Source organism: Sinohyriopsis cumingii, chromosome 16 (genome assembly GCF_028554795.1).
Source record: "Sinohyriopsis cumingii isolate HCF-2022 chromosome 16, ASM2855479v2, whole genome shotgun sequence".
NCBI lineage: Eukaryota > Metazoa > Mollusca > Bivalvia > Unionida > Unionidae > Sinohyriopsis > Sinohyriopsis cumingii.
In genome coordinates this window covers 76673138-76687994 of record NC_142976.1, presented here as the reverse complement: position 1 = coordinate 76687994, position 14857 = coordinate 76673138, and the positions used below count along the sequence as shown (strand labels likewise).

Here is a 14857-nt window from a genome sequence, read left to right as displayed (position 1 = left end):
CATTTATGATAAATTTGTGAATAATAGCATGATTTTTAATGTTTGAGGTCTGCTGTTTTATACCTGATTCATGTTGATTGATATACCATATTTGAAATAAACATCATTGTTTTTACATTTTGGAGCATGAGTGATGATTTGTAACGATACTGTTCCCGCCCCCCCCCCCCAAAAAAAATTGTCAACACATGATCTCTTCAGTCAAAGCTTTCATACCGGGCATGACTTCATATTTCCACAGAAAGTTCAGTCAAGTACAACTTGAAATGTATTTCTTTTTACCTGTTTTACATATGCACAGACAATATAAAAAGTAACATATAATGTGTACAAAGGTCATTGAGGTTCTTAGAACAGTTCTTGCAAAAGCATTCTTCTGATATAAGGGACATACCATTTAATGGAAGGGTTGGGGACTGGGGTTATCTTTCAAACCTGGATTTTTCTCTCTTGTATTTTAAGAAAATTTATTTTTTCAGACCAGAAGGCGAGTTGTCAATCATCCATCATCCATTGTATGTGTCTGTCAATTAGCACATTATCACTACTCCTGAAACTACTGTACTTGGAGGATGGCCATGAAACTTAACATGCATATTCATCCCAAGGTCTACTTGGTCTGAAATGAATATGATGTTTTGCAGACATCCAATATGGCCACCACAGCAGCCATCTTCAAAATCTTGTTACTCACTACTCCTCCTAAACTACTTGGAGGATTGCCATGAAATTGTGTACACATATTGATCAAGAGGTCTATTTGATAAGACATCCAATATGGCCACTTTGTAACAGCAGTCATCTTGAACATCTTGGTATTACTATTCCACCTGAATGGATGGTCATATCAACATTTGATGGTTTTTAAAAAAAAAAATTATTATGTCTGGATGATCCTAAATGAAAATGGTGCCAATCTGGTATTCACCATAGCCACCATTGCAGCCATCTTGACATACTTATTATAGCTACTCATGAATGGAAGGTCATATTGGCATGGGGGTTTCACTAGAAGATTTTTTATGATGTCTAGTTGATCCTAAATGAAACCAGTGCTTCTAGATGTTCAATATGGCAACCACAACAACCATCTTTAAAATCTTATTACTACTCCACCTGAATGGATGGCCACATCGTCATGGAGCTTTCACTACAAGAATTCTTAAGATGTCTAGTTGGTCCTAAACAAAATTGACACTGATCTGACATCCATTATGACTATCTTTATTTTTTTTTATTGCCACTCCTCATAAGTAGAAGGTTGTGTGTGTGTGTGTGTGTGTGTGTGTGTGTGTGTGATTTGGATTTTTAACGTAGCTTTAACAATTGTTCAGTCATATCGTTACGATGTCTGCATTGTGACAGTTTATAGTAATGTCTAGCACTGGGGCATCATGCCGCAGTCATGTAGCATGATGTCCCACCCAGTCACATTATCCTGACACCAGGCCGACCAGTTCTAACACTAACCTCTTAATGCTGAGCGCCAAGCGAGGCAGCTGTTAGTACCATTTTTGTAAGTCTTTGGTATGACTCGACCCGGGATAAAACCCACGATCTCTCACTTCCGAGGCAGACACTCTAACCACTATGCCACCGGAGTGGTCAAGTAGAAAGTCATATTGACCAAAAGATTTTACCAGAAGAATAATTATGATACATAGTTGGGCTGAATGAAATTGGTGCTGATCTGACCTCAGATATGGCTGTCACAATTATTAACATATTGAAAATCTTGTCACTACTCCTCCTGAATGAATGGTTGTATCAGTATGAGGTACTCATAAAATGTCTCCTAATGGAATCCAGTTTGTCCTTTAGAAAAATGGTTCTTACATCCAGGATAGCTGCCATACTGGCTAACCTGAAAATCTTATCACTCAAGGATATTAGAGATGGTTTCAACACTCAGCAGTTATAAGAAGAAATGGTCTTATATTAAAATTCTTTACAGTCAATAGAGCATCAGTTCCTTCAAGTTTTGTACACGAGAAACCCACCCAACTTCTCAAAAGAAAATTGCAAGGCTGGCCTTCTCAGTTTATCTTAAGTGAGTGTGTATGTGGGTTTTTTTTTATCTTTTACATAGCTTTAAAAAGAAATCAATCATATCACTACAATGTCTGCAGTGTGGCAGTTTATAGTGATGTCTCTCACTGGGGCATCATGTCGCAGACATGTAGCATGATGTCCCATGAAGTCACATTATCCTGACACCAGGCCAACCAGTCCTAATGCTAACCTCTTAATCCTGAGTGCCAGGCAAGGCAAATCTTCATACCACTTTTACAAGTCTTTGGTTTGACGCGACCGGGGTTCGAACCTGTGACCCCCAGCATCTAAGATGGATGCTTTAACCACTAGGCCACTGGAGAGGTTGATACGGGGTGAAATACTGGTGTGGATGCATCAGAATCTCACCATACTGTTTGCTTGGGTGGATGCTTGCTGAAAGTCATTATATAGAATTATAATGAACACTGAAAACACTTATTCTTGTGTTGTAGTTGCTTTTGTAAGGACTGTTGAATGCAGGTATCTTCTTAACGAAAGTAACCAGTGAATGAAGGTTTACAGTGAAGATTGTCTTAAGTGAAATCTATAAATATAACATCCTAACCCATTCTTGTAGAAACTGCAGTCTTTATTTGTCCTTCTGGCACAGGTAAATTGAAAAATCATATTCAGACATTTTGAAGCAAAGCAATGAAATCTAATAAAATTGGTTACGAGGGGGGGGGGGCATTATGCAGTGTATACCATCACACAGCTTATTGACATGATTGCCTGTGATATAAAAACTGATTTGCAAATGTTGTAGTGATCCAGCCTGAAGGTGGGATAGTTGATATGAGGTTTCCATTTAGATGTCATTTTCTCTCCTTTCTGTCATTAGTTTTATTCCTATTGCATCTGTATTAATCAACAAACTAGACAGGCAGGGGGGAATTTTCAGGTCATGGCTGGAAAGTGTGAGAAGGACAATGTAACATGACAGCTTTTTAGTGTTGTTCATTTGTCAAAACCATTTGGGAATTTGGGGTGTGGTCAGTCACTCATCATGCAGGCCATACTCTGTAATTATTGTCTATCCAGTAATGAACTTCTGTATTTTTGTTTGCTTAAGCGATTTCCTGGAAATGAGAGAGAAAAAAAATTGATTTATTGATTGGTGGTCCATTGGCAGATCAACACAAAAGGTAATATTGAGACATGGTAATAGCAGTAAAATGTTTTGTCCAGAGACATCACAGCAGTCAATACATCACAGTTTGAGCAGCAATCAAATTTGAAAATCCAGGACACTAACTGAAAAGCTGTGTGAGATTATTGTGTAAAATATATTTATTTATATGTTGCAAATGCAGGTGCTCAAGCTCTTGTGACTGAAATGTCAGAATTTCATAAAAACTTATTTTTCTTGCCAGTAATTTAAATTTGGAACAGCAGTCACTTTGAGCTGTAAACCATGCTTCAGTTGACATTGAGCCTCTTTTCAGTTTAGTTTGTATCTGCCAATTATTGCCATCTGCATTAAGGTAAAATAACACCAGGTGATATGTTCCCATCATAGAATTTGTTTTTACCTGGCTAGCCAGCCCAGAGGTCATGTTATCGGCAATTTAATCATCATTACACCTAAGAATTGTCAGTCCATCATTGTCATCTTCAGAGGAACTAATGCAGTGTCTCTGCTCATTAGCCTAGTCATCCCACATTAAAGTTGTAACATGTTAATACCCACACTGAGTTCAATCACTCTAACTAGTCAGAATTTTGGTTTAGATTTCATATTGGATTTTACATTCTAACACAATATACCATATGAACACATTGTTTATGATATGACTACCATCCAGAGAATTCATGGCAGTTGACTCTCATTTGTCTCAGTACTACAGAGCCAAAAATTCGAAATAAACTTTGAAATGTTTACATCCTGAAACTTTATTAAAATTTTTTTATACAAATATGCTGAATCATCTCAATTTTGGTTTCCTCAAGCTAAATGTTGAATTTAACTAGGACACTGGTGTAATTTTTAAACATCATATCTGATTTATATTTTTAAATATAAGTTCAGATCTTGTGCTAAAAAGAGTTTCAACAATGTAAGACTTGGATATAGTCAGTCTCCCCTCCACATGTTTCAAATATGTTTTTTTTTAAAAATGGTACAAGAAATAAACACTCTTGATAGGTTTATAAAAACTCTTAATGTCCCTATTGGAATTTTAGTCAGTCTTGTTTTCCTTAAACTGAGCAATAAGATTATTAGTTGTAACTTTATTTTGTCATACTGAAATAATTAGCATTAAGGTAATCTTTCATGTGGTCTTCTTAAACATTTTAATTATGGATCCTAAGAGGCCAAAAATCAGTCACTTTATTCTCAATAAAAGGAATAGACTCCAGGATGTTTTATTTCCAAGAATTTTTGTTTGAAACTTGTTTTTAAAACATTGCAGAATAACACTAATCAGTTTCAAATTAAAAATTAAGAAACTAATTTTTACTTTTGTCAATTTGAGATGAGACTAAGTTTTATATTAATCATGTGAGCAGATGGAGATGATTAATGTATGAAATTGGAACTTGACTAGTGGAGTTCACAAATATAAGTTTAGATGTTAAATTTTGAATGCAGCAATCCCATTGGATAACATTTTAGTGTATACATAAACTTGATGATATATTGGTGAAACAAATGTCCATTTTAATTTTGATTAGAAAAAGGTTTGGGTCAATTGCTGTGACAAAAAAATCTGTTTCATAATTGGTACAACAGTTTTATAAAGAGTAATGTAGAATTTAGAGTTCAATATTTAAAACTAGATAATGGATCTTTGAACATTGGGGCTGAGGATCATTTTCAGGTCACGCCAGCACCTCTAACAAATTCCATGTATATTAGAAATTTGTGGACAACTGACTGTCCAGTTAACTAATAGTGATGTAAAAGAAAGAAAAACAAAAGTCATGGCAGCAGACTTGCTAAGAATCTGTTTTTAAAATTTATTGGATAATATGCATGAGCATAATAAAATTGGAATTGTATCTTTACAATGTGGTAGTTTAATAACTGACCATAATCTGTGTCCAGGAATTTAAATTGCACGTCTGGTTGGCCGCAAAGATCAAACTGGTATCTATAGTCTTTAGTCACTTAAAAATGGCAAAAGCAGGTCAGTTTATATTTTTAAATACATGTTTCCCTTTTTGACATAAATAAAAACACATCTTTTGTTCAAAATAAATTTAAATTCTTATAGCATGGTTTACCTTAAATTTTATGAGTTACAATATCGGAAATAGGTGACCATCGGAAACATGTTACTGTATAATATTGTTGGTTTAGGACCGTGCTAAATACATTTTCATACAGTTTGTCAAGTTTAGTACAGAAATATGGTTTACTTACAGATTCATCATTGTTTTATAGTATGTGGTTTTTAATTTTAGTATTCAAAGAGGTACAGAATACACTTTTCTTACATCCTCTATGTCAGAACTAGAAAAACCACTAGTGTATGGATGGGTCAGACCATAGGTTCTTGATGACACATCACTCTTCTTGACCAAGAATGAGTTTGATCACACATTAGTCTGACCATAGCCTCTGTTTCGGTGATTGAACTCCCTATCTATAATGACTACCACATGAGCACACATGGCATGGCATTTTGTCAACAACAACAAAAGCCAGTGACAGCTGGTCACCCTGAAGTGTTTCTGCTGTCCTTGGGCAATGCAATGACATCAGGAATAAATGGCTCACAAAATTCTTGTCAGAATTTATTAGACCAAGAAATTGTAGCTGAATACAAGCTGTGCCAAACACTCAGCTGACAGGCTGTGTGGTCATACTTCATGTTACTGAACAAATTTCTGGGATGGAAGGTAGAATTATACTTCAGAAGTAAGTAGTAGAACACTTGATGACTTTTTTCCCTCAGGTTTTCAGCAGTGAATGTTTCAGAGTTCATTATGACCAATTGATGTAAAATATGCATTTACAAAAATTATTTCTTTAATAATAATGAATATTTTCATATTTTGTTCATTCATTTCACTGATTTTAAGAAAAATTGTGCTTAAAATGTAAATAATATAGCAGTTGATTACTAATTTCTCCAGGTTTTCATTAATTAACATATTAGTAAGAATTCATTGTGGCCATTAATATAAATTATGGATGTACGTTCACACACAAAATATATCTTTTTTATTATTAATCTCCCCAGGTTTCTGATTATGAAAGGTTCTGAAGTCACTGTGACCAGTGAACAACTTTTAGATATGAATTCCCCAAAAGACTTGAGCAGAGGGTATTGTGGTACCCACTGTTGATTTATCTGTCCATTACCTCATATCTTCCTATACTGTACCACTGAGTGGAAATTCATGAAACTTTGTTGTTATGTTGCTCATGAGGTAACCATTTGCAAGAGGGGTTTCATCCATGGCTCTCACACCTGGAGTCCCTGGGATGGGGACTTTGATTTGATTTGATTACAATGACATTGTTGAATATTTTGTAACGAAACTTTACTTATGCTATCATAGCTGGAAGATGTATGTGTGGCTGATTTTACATTGTGACCTACTGGGCCACACTCTTGGGGTGTTGGTGTGGGTGAGTTTGGAGTGTGCAATAAAAGGCGTGGCAATTAAAGTGGAAAGCTATTGCAATTGCTCTAGTTTCTGCTGGTTTTGACAAGAAATATGCAAAATAAGCATTCTTGGAATAATAAAATAAACTATTTATGTTACTGTCAGTCTTAGCAGATGAAAGCCTTCTTTAAGAAAATAGAGTTTAAGGAAAAACTTGTTTTTGCTTACCTTTAAAGATGAAAAATACATTGTTTGGAAGTATGATTCCATTTTCTTCTCAGATTTGATTTAACATTTAAATTATTTCAATAGTTATTAGTCAACCATATTAGCTAATCATTTTTGAAAATAATTTATTTCTCAATTTTCTTTTAAAAATCTCAGAACTGACTTTACAATAGCTGTGCAGCTAGGTTCATTTCTCCAAAATGGTATCCACTAAATCTGTATCTGTTAGTGACAAATTAGTTTATTCATAACATAAAGCAACTTCCATTAAACTGAAATGTATGGGAACACATTAGGCTTTCAGACAGAATGTAAATTGATGCCCTTTAAAGCAGATAGAATCGAAGTGATTAAGCTTGATGAATGGATTTGATTCTATCTTGGCCTCCAAGTGATGGACCTGCCATCTAGTTTGAAGTTTAGCTGCTGGAAGCTGGTATTTTGTCTGTGATATATGGTTGCCAGATCTAGAAATAAAGTAGTAAAATTTATCAGTTTATTTATGTTGTTATGCTGGGCTGTATGTACTGTATAATGTCAGTGTTTGATCATATGCTAATTGATGGATGAATTGATTTAATTGTCATGACCTTACAGATTTTCATTTGCATTTACCTATTAGTGTATGGATACTTCCTTATCACCTAATTTTTGATGAATGACCAGATGCAAGCACACAGTTTCATTTGTCCATATTCAGGTATGGCTAGTTATTGTTTTTCCACAGGACATTATACAGTGGAGCAAACTCGCACAAAATATCACTGCCTTGCCTGAAGTATCTTCCTTCAAACAGCAGTTCACAGTCCTTCATTTTCTTCCCTAAAAACCATTGTTTTATTTGTTTTTATTCTAATCACTTAATCAGCAATCTTTAATAGTTATCATTATATCAGACAAATGCTGTCATCATTTCGCTTTCCATTTTGTTCTCTTACTAATATGCAAAATATGCATCTACATAATGCTCAAGAGAGAGTGCTGCAGTATGGATAAATAGACCGTATTTCATTGATACTAAAGAAAAAAAACATGTGGTTCCAGTAACCCAACCTGCCTTTATTTAAATGGCTCCAACCCTCCAAGTTTTATCAGGTACACCCAAAAACCAGAAAAGACAGTACCAACTGTGCCTTGTTTTGCAGATCTAAACTGGTAACTATAGATTGGAAATTTTAACAAGAATTAACACAAGCTGGTTAAAGAAAGAAAAACGTAATATAAAAAACATTTGTAATGATCTTCCATCCCTATTTCTTTTCACATTGTACACTAAGCCACAACATTTAAATTTCTATTTAACTCATAAATATTAACATGATCCGTCATTATTACAGCAAACCTGTACTTTCCATCAGTCTTGAAAAGAAGGATGATTTTTGTCCTATTCCATTATAATTGTAATAATTCAGGTTGGAATAAGGTGGATAGCTACTTGAAAAGCTGAACAAAAAACATATATTCTAAACAAAAGTTTGTATGTGGACAAAATGTTCAGATGTTTCAGTATTGGACATTGTTCTTATGCTATTGTGTTTTATGATTGATATGATAAATATCTTCAAGCATGTTCAGTAACATACATGTATATACATTCATTATAGAAAAGTTGGTGACCAAAACATAACCATCTAGGAAGAGAAGATGAGAGAGATATGAGGGGTAGGGGTCAAAGTCCCTAATTATATTTGAATGTTTTTACAATAACCTGTCACTTACCCCATGCTCTGTACATTTTTGATCAGGTACACATCAGATATCAGATGAAAGAAAACATGTACATTATACAGTTCTCTTCTAAATCTATGACATATATGTAAGATCTAGGTTAACATCACAGTCCCACTCCTTGGGCTCCCAGGTTACTTAGCATGCCTTAAGTCAGTGCATGGCTCTGGTCACTTGTTGTAAATAGCTACTTTTTTCTTGTACACTTTTCAATACTGTAGCATAATGAGAAGAATCTTTTGTAAATACTGTTATTTTTTCAAATTTATTTACATAATGTTAGCTTTTACAAGAGCTACAAGTCACATGCCTGGTAACCTGCATTGTGTCATATACTGGAGTGATCTCCGGACTATCCTACTTTTGTAGGGCACCCTTTTTCACCCCCGTAATGTCTGATAAGGGACTTCTGACGGATTTTATCATCCTTGTTTTGCTCATTGATAATAATTTATCATTTCTTTGGCTATACATTTCACACGGTATTTTCAAGTCATCATTCCGCAGAGTGGATGGTATTTTACGATGGATAGCTGGCTGTTGTCCTTGTTTAACTTTGATTTAAGTAAGTTTCATTTCCATTTTGTAAAACTTGTAAATATGGTGTACGGAGGGAACGTTGAAACAGTCTGTGTAATGAGATGGATTGACATTGCAGGTAAAGTGGCCTATTTCACTTGGAGTAATGTGTTCTTAGAAATGAGGTGTGTTTCCTGTCATTAGCCATTACTGACATGAAACTGACATTATGTAAAAAGGTTACAGGCTATAAAGAAAGGTCTTAATTGCAGTCTGTGACAAGATCCCGGGAAAAGTGTAAACTTTTCGAAAAATTTTAAAATGTGATAGTGACATGGGGGTTATCGAAAGATCATCAGCAAATTACCAGAACTTTCTGACGAAAATAACAATTGCAAAACCTATGTTGCTTTTAATTTATTTTGCAATAATTGTACTGAATAATAATAATTCTTTATTTAACGCGGTAGCTCAATTAAAATACACACGTATCTAGTCTCCCTTGAAGGCCCTCAGCCACTTCCGAGCACTCTACACGCATGTGTCTTGCTTACAAATACACCCAGATTTTGCTTATGTGCTGTAAATGTCTATCAGTTACCATGGTGTCACACACACGCACCAACCCACCTAGTCTGATTAATCACCCCCCCCCCCAAATCTGTGTTGATACTGATGTACGAAAATCAACATCACGGATGAAGGGCTGATTTATTGGCCTACCCCCCCCCCCCCCGACATACACACAACTGACATCGGCAGGATGCAACTATTTAATGTCTTTTAAGTCCGTCATTTCAGTGACTACGGTGGATTTCTATTTGTTAAATAGTCTTTAGAGCAGACTGACCCTGATTCATGGTATTTTGGAAAGGTTTTTTTTTGAAGCACGTTAGATCGATTGTATAACTATTGTGAGCATTGTAAATGCTGGTAATTTATTTTCTCCATATAGATAGAGTATGATTCAAACATCACAATCTAGACAGAGTATGACTCGAACAGCACAATCTAGATAGATTATTATATGCTCGTTTTTTCTCCGTTAACTTTACATTGTCAGAATCATTAAGTATTTTACAATATTGCACACCTACATATTGCACTCATGTGCAGGACACATGTATCCAGTAGTGTATTATGAACTGCGTTGTAAACAAATCATGTACACGCATGTAGCAGATGCTTTATTTTTAGTTTGATTAAATTTGTTTCTGAATGAACTAAAGCAGATGTTTCGTGGACTGCCACATACCAACTGGTTTGACACATTCTGCGTTGACTTTTTTTGATACATTGTTTTGGAGTTAGGCTAGCTGTAGATGCCAGACAGGGTCCTTACAAATAACATGCAAGTGACGAGGCACAAACTGTTTTCTTTAGCTGGTAATAAGAATGGCAAAAAATATACTTTGTTTTACATCCTGAATTTCAAAATGTACATTCTTGGTTCTGCAAATCTGAATTACATGAGGCATGTCATGGGTTCTCAAGCTTGATTACACATATCGAAATTGTACTGCAATGTCAACTATATTCCAAATGCAGTTACATCCTCCTTACTGAACTCAAAATGAAAGAAACATTATATTCCGTAGCGTCTTTTTGATAATTGCAATTGAAAGACTTCATATTTTTCCCACATTATGATTTCAAACATTCAATGACAGAACAGAAACACACTTGCAAATGTCAACATGCTGCTGAAATCTGATGTACTTCATGTAGAATTGGCACAGATAAATCAAGTCCATAATCATGAAATCTCAAAGAATCGACAAAAATACCAAAATCTATTCCAGATCAAATGGAAAAGTTGTTGCATTGCACATTCATTCACAGTATGACTCCAAATGTAAATTTTAAGCAGACAAAAATGCCTTTTTCTTTTGAAAGTTATGTCTAGCGCATGACTATGTTCAAATATATCTGGGCGGAGTAATGTGCGCATTAATAATGTTGTGTAATGATGAAGCTGCACTTGTGTATTTAGTTTGGAATACTGCATACATTCAGACTTTGTTTCTTGTAGTGTATTTTTGTTTATATAATTAAGCCTTAGGTAGAATAAGAAAATGAGCATATAATTAAAAAGGTTACTGCATTTGTACGCACATTCTTGGTTCTGCAAATCTGAATTACATGAGCCATGTCATCGGTTCTCAAGCATGGTCGTGCAGTATTTCCATCGAAAAAACTTGTTCATATTTTACCATACAAATGCAGCAGCCTATAAGTATGATTTGAGCAACACAATCTAGATAGAGCAAAGGTATGATTCATACTAATTAGTTTTTCAAACTTAAATGGTTTTTTAAAAAGTTTTTATTATCTAATGTTCTTTTTTGTTCATTTCTGTATGCCAGTTTTGAAAAGCTGCACACTAAACTGCTTTTCACATGTGTAAAACTTGTTTGTTGTCACCTACACAACCTGACCTCACCATATCCTTGATGAGTAGTCCAAGTCATTCTTCTTATATCATCAAATGATTTCAGCATCCATTTTAGTTTCTAGATTCATCCACTTTTAACTTATTCTTTATACACCGCTTCATATAATGAAGTAATAACAGACAACACCCAACTCTCTCCCAATACAACAGCATCTAAAGTAATTTTTTGTCTTCAATCTAAATATATATTTACAAAACTTATTTAACAGTTTCCATAGAATGAACATATATCCCCATATTTCAAATGCATATAACATTGATGGTAAAACCATATGGTCAGAAAAATAAAAGCAATATTTTTATGTCTGTACACAGACGCGTTGCAGCAAAATGCTTCAATAGCCTCAGTTTGTTTTCTTTACTAGCTGACATAAGATGTATTTTGGATCATTCACATTGAAGGAAAATATAGTCCTTAGATATTTGTAAAATGAAAGTCATTAAATGACCCTTTTTGAAAAAAGCATTGCATACATTTTAGACAGATTTACTTTAATTCCATAATTATTGGACAGTATCTCTTTGGCTTTGATTTAATAGAGTGTACATGTATGCTGCCTAATTTTGGATTAATTTGTGCCTTCATAACAGTTCATTTTCATAAACTGTTCAACTTGACCAAGGGAACATTTAAATTATTATATGAAAGTTTTTTCAGTTTGCACACCTGATTTTATACAGAGATTGAATAATTTTAAAAAGTTGACCATTAAGTCTGTTTTCTTTGTGTTAAAAATATGAAGAAAAAAATGATGCCTTTCACAATTAAATGCTATTCAAAAACAAAAAACCACATATGCATATTGTAGTATTTGATGGCACTGCAGCACAGTATTGACCTATTCTGTGCCAGCTATAGGTGAATGTATGAAAAATTAACTGCACCAAAATGTAAGGAAGAAAAACCTTTCCTAATAAATGTTAACATGAAATACATTAAGGTAAAATATAAAATTTAAAAATGTTAAGATTCTGGAAAATGTATATACAGCAAAAGATGAAGTTAAAATACAAAATCCCCCAAAATGTGGTCAAAATTTACTATATAAACTGCATTTCATAAAAATCTGAAATTTTATTGGGTCGTTAATCCTCATCAAGTTTTTTTTATTGCAGTTGACCTCAAAATTCTTCTGTCTCACAGGATGGAAGTTGAACCACTCACCAAGTATGTGTTCCATTGTCAGTTGATACTGGCATGTATTCACTCTTATTAAGGTTCAACCTTCAGGAGGTATATACAAGCCAGGTAGAGGTGTTTACAACACACAATTTAGCACAATACCACGTCATCTCTGCAATTTATTTTATACAAGGAATACCACTTGCCAATAGAGAGTTTGATGCTCCCAAGTTTGTATGTGGAGTTTTCATTCCATGTATTTTGGCAAGCAGTATGAGCATGCCGATTTATGCAATATTTAAAGTCAACCTTATTTGAAGAAATGGGTGACAGAGCAGCTTTGGCTGCTTCATCTTCTTTTTCATTACCCTTTATACCAATGCGACTCGATAGCCAATGGTGCAGAATACTTTTCCCAGACTGTATGAGAACATCACAGTTTTGGAATATTTGGAATATTAACACGTTATATTTAAGGTTTTGCAAGACTTTTGGCATGGAAAGGGAATCTGAAAAGATTATGAAATTTGCTTTTTGGGACGTTTCAGTGTATTTCACAACTTTGAGTATGACTGATTTCTGCAGTGATAGCAGTGCCTATTTATCCTTGAAATATATTTCTCAACTAATTAATGTTCTATATCCCTTTCTGTTTCTTGCTTGGTTTTCATAGAACAAACTTTGTTCTTTTCCCCCAGTGTTATTCTGTTGTTTATAATTGTTGTGAAAACTCATCAGAAACATTCAAAAGAGCAGTTCCATGATAATTATTTACATCCTTCTTACACATACCATTATGTAATGGATAAATGAGTCCTTCACACTTTGGTTTTGGAAAATGCCTTTTGAAAAGTTTTGTTTGGCAGTAACACCATTAGAAATGCATGATTACTAAATTTGGAAAAGTTAAGTTATAGTACTGTCTGGACTTGTGCTTTGTTGTTGTTTGTTGACTTGATAGCTTTACAAAACCCAGTTAAAGTGATTGGTTGATCAAGATGTATATTACAGTTTATACTCACTTATAAGACAAGTCCAACTGCAAAGACCCAGATCTGTTGTTGCATACTATACCAACAGACCTGGGTCTAGGCAGTTTGATAGAAAGAATCAATAGAACAAATAACTACAGCAGATCATCATCTTTGTTGTTTGTAGTTTGACTCAGTTATAGGCGAGTATATATGATATATTGTTTTCAGAGATCACAGCTGCATGATGAGCTTCTTTTGTAAAATTCATATCCTCTTCAGACTCTGTATCAACGTCCAATAATTTCAGAAAATTTGCAACACCTTCTTGAGGAGAAGCATATGAAAAGTGCAAGGTCCTTGCATACTTTATCTTGGCATTGTTCCTTAGACTTGTAATATATCTGTTCCTGGTAATAATTTACCCAGTAGTCTTTCCATTATCTGATTTTGATATTCTGCATTGTTTCAGAAGAATAAACTTCTCTTTCTTTTTGTAAAGCTGAGGTTCAGTATTCCACCATGCAAGTTGCCTAGGATACTTTGATAAAAAAACATAATACCAGTTGCCTGGGATAGTTTGATAAAAAAAAAAATTAATTTATTTGTCAACGTTGGATTATCTTTTGGATCATACTTGTTTTTGTAAAAAAAACTATCTCCACTATCAGCCATAATATTTTTAAATGGTTCAGTAAATTATGTATCTTGTAAAAAAAAACAAAAAAACAATACTGTTTATATTTACTATGACATTCTTGACAGTTATTGTTGTATCATACTTGAAAATTCCAGTTTTCTGCTCATATTTTTGAATGTTGCTGAACAGGGACAAGTAATATTTTAAGATGTTTGTCCTACCCTGCAATGCAAATGACCAAAGAATTTTGTTTCCTGAGTATTCTATGGTCAAGGGAAGATAACTCGAAAAAACATACATGATTGGACAAGGCTCAGATTCATGATTATCTAAAACAGAAAAATTGAGAATCATGTCAGATATATTTGATGATGCTAACATTTAATCTGCAAGAATTTTGACACTTTTACTGTCAAAATATGTTCATATTCCATATTCATCCACACTAAATCTTCCATTTAGAAAATAAATACCAAGTTTATGAGAATCAAGGATTATTGATAATTGTATCTTGAGGTACTCTTGAGTGTTCAAACAATTATCATTGTCAACTAAATGAACCTTTGCAGATAAGTAAA

The 14857-nt window shown here is 34.1% G+C and overlaps 1 protein-coding gene across 4 annotated transcripts in view; it reads left to right on the top strand.

The window, feature by feature from the left end:
• Window positions 1-14857, top strand: part of LOC149780838 (uncharacterized) — a 190054-nt gene that overhangs the window by 159221 nt on the left and 15976 nt on the right. Inside the window, exon 1 of one of the 4 annotated variants that reach the window (XM_089937906.1) lies at window positions 8999-9136. The exons of the other annotated variants lie outside the window; for them this stretch is intronic. Within the exon in view, the coding sequence (XP_089794032.1) occupies window positions 9097-9136 (40 nt within the window). The 5' untranslated portion in view covers window positions 8999-9096. Of the gene's footprint in view, window positions 1-8998; window positions 9137-14857 lie in introns of those variants that run through there. 4 annotated transcript variants of the gene reach the window in all.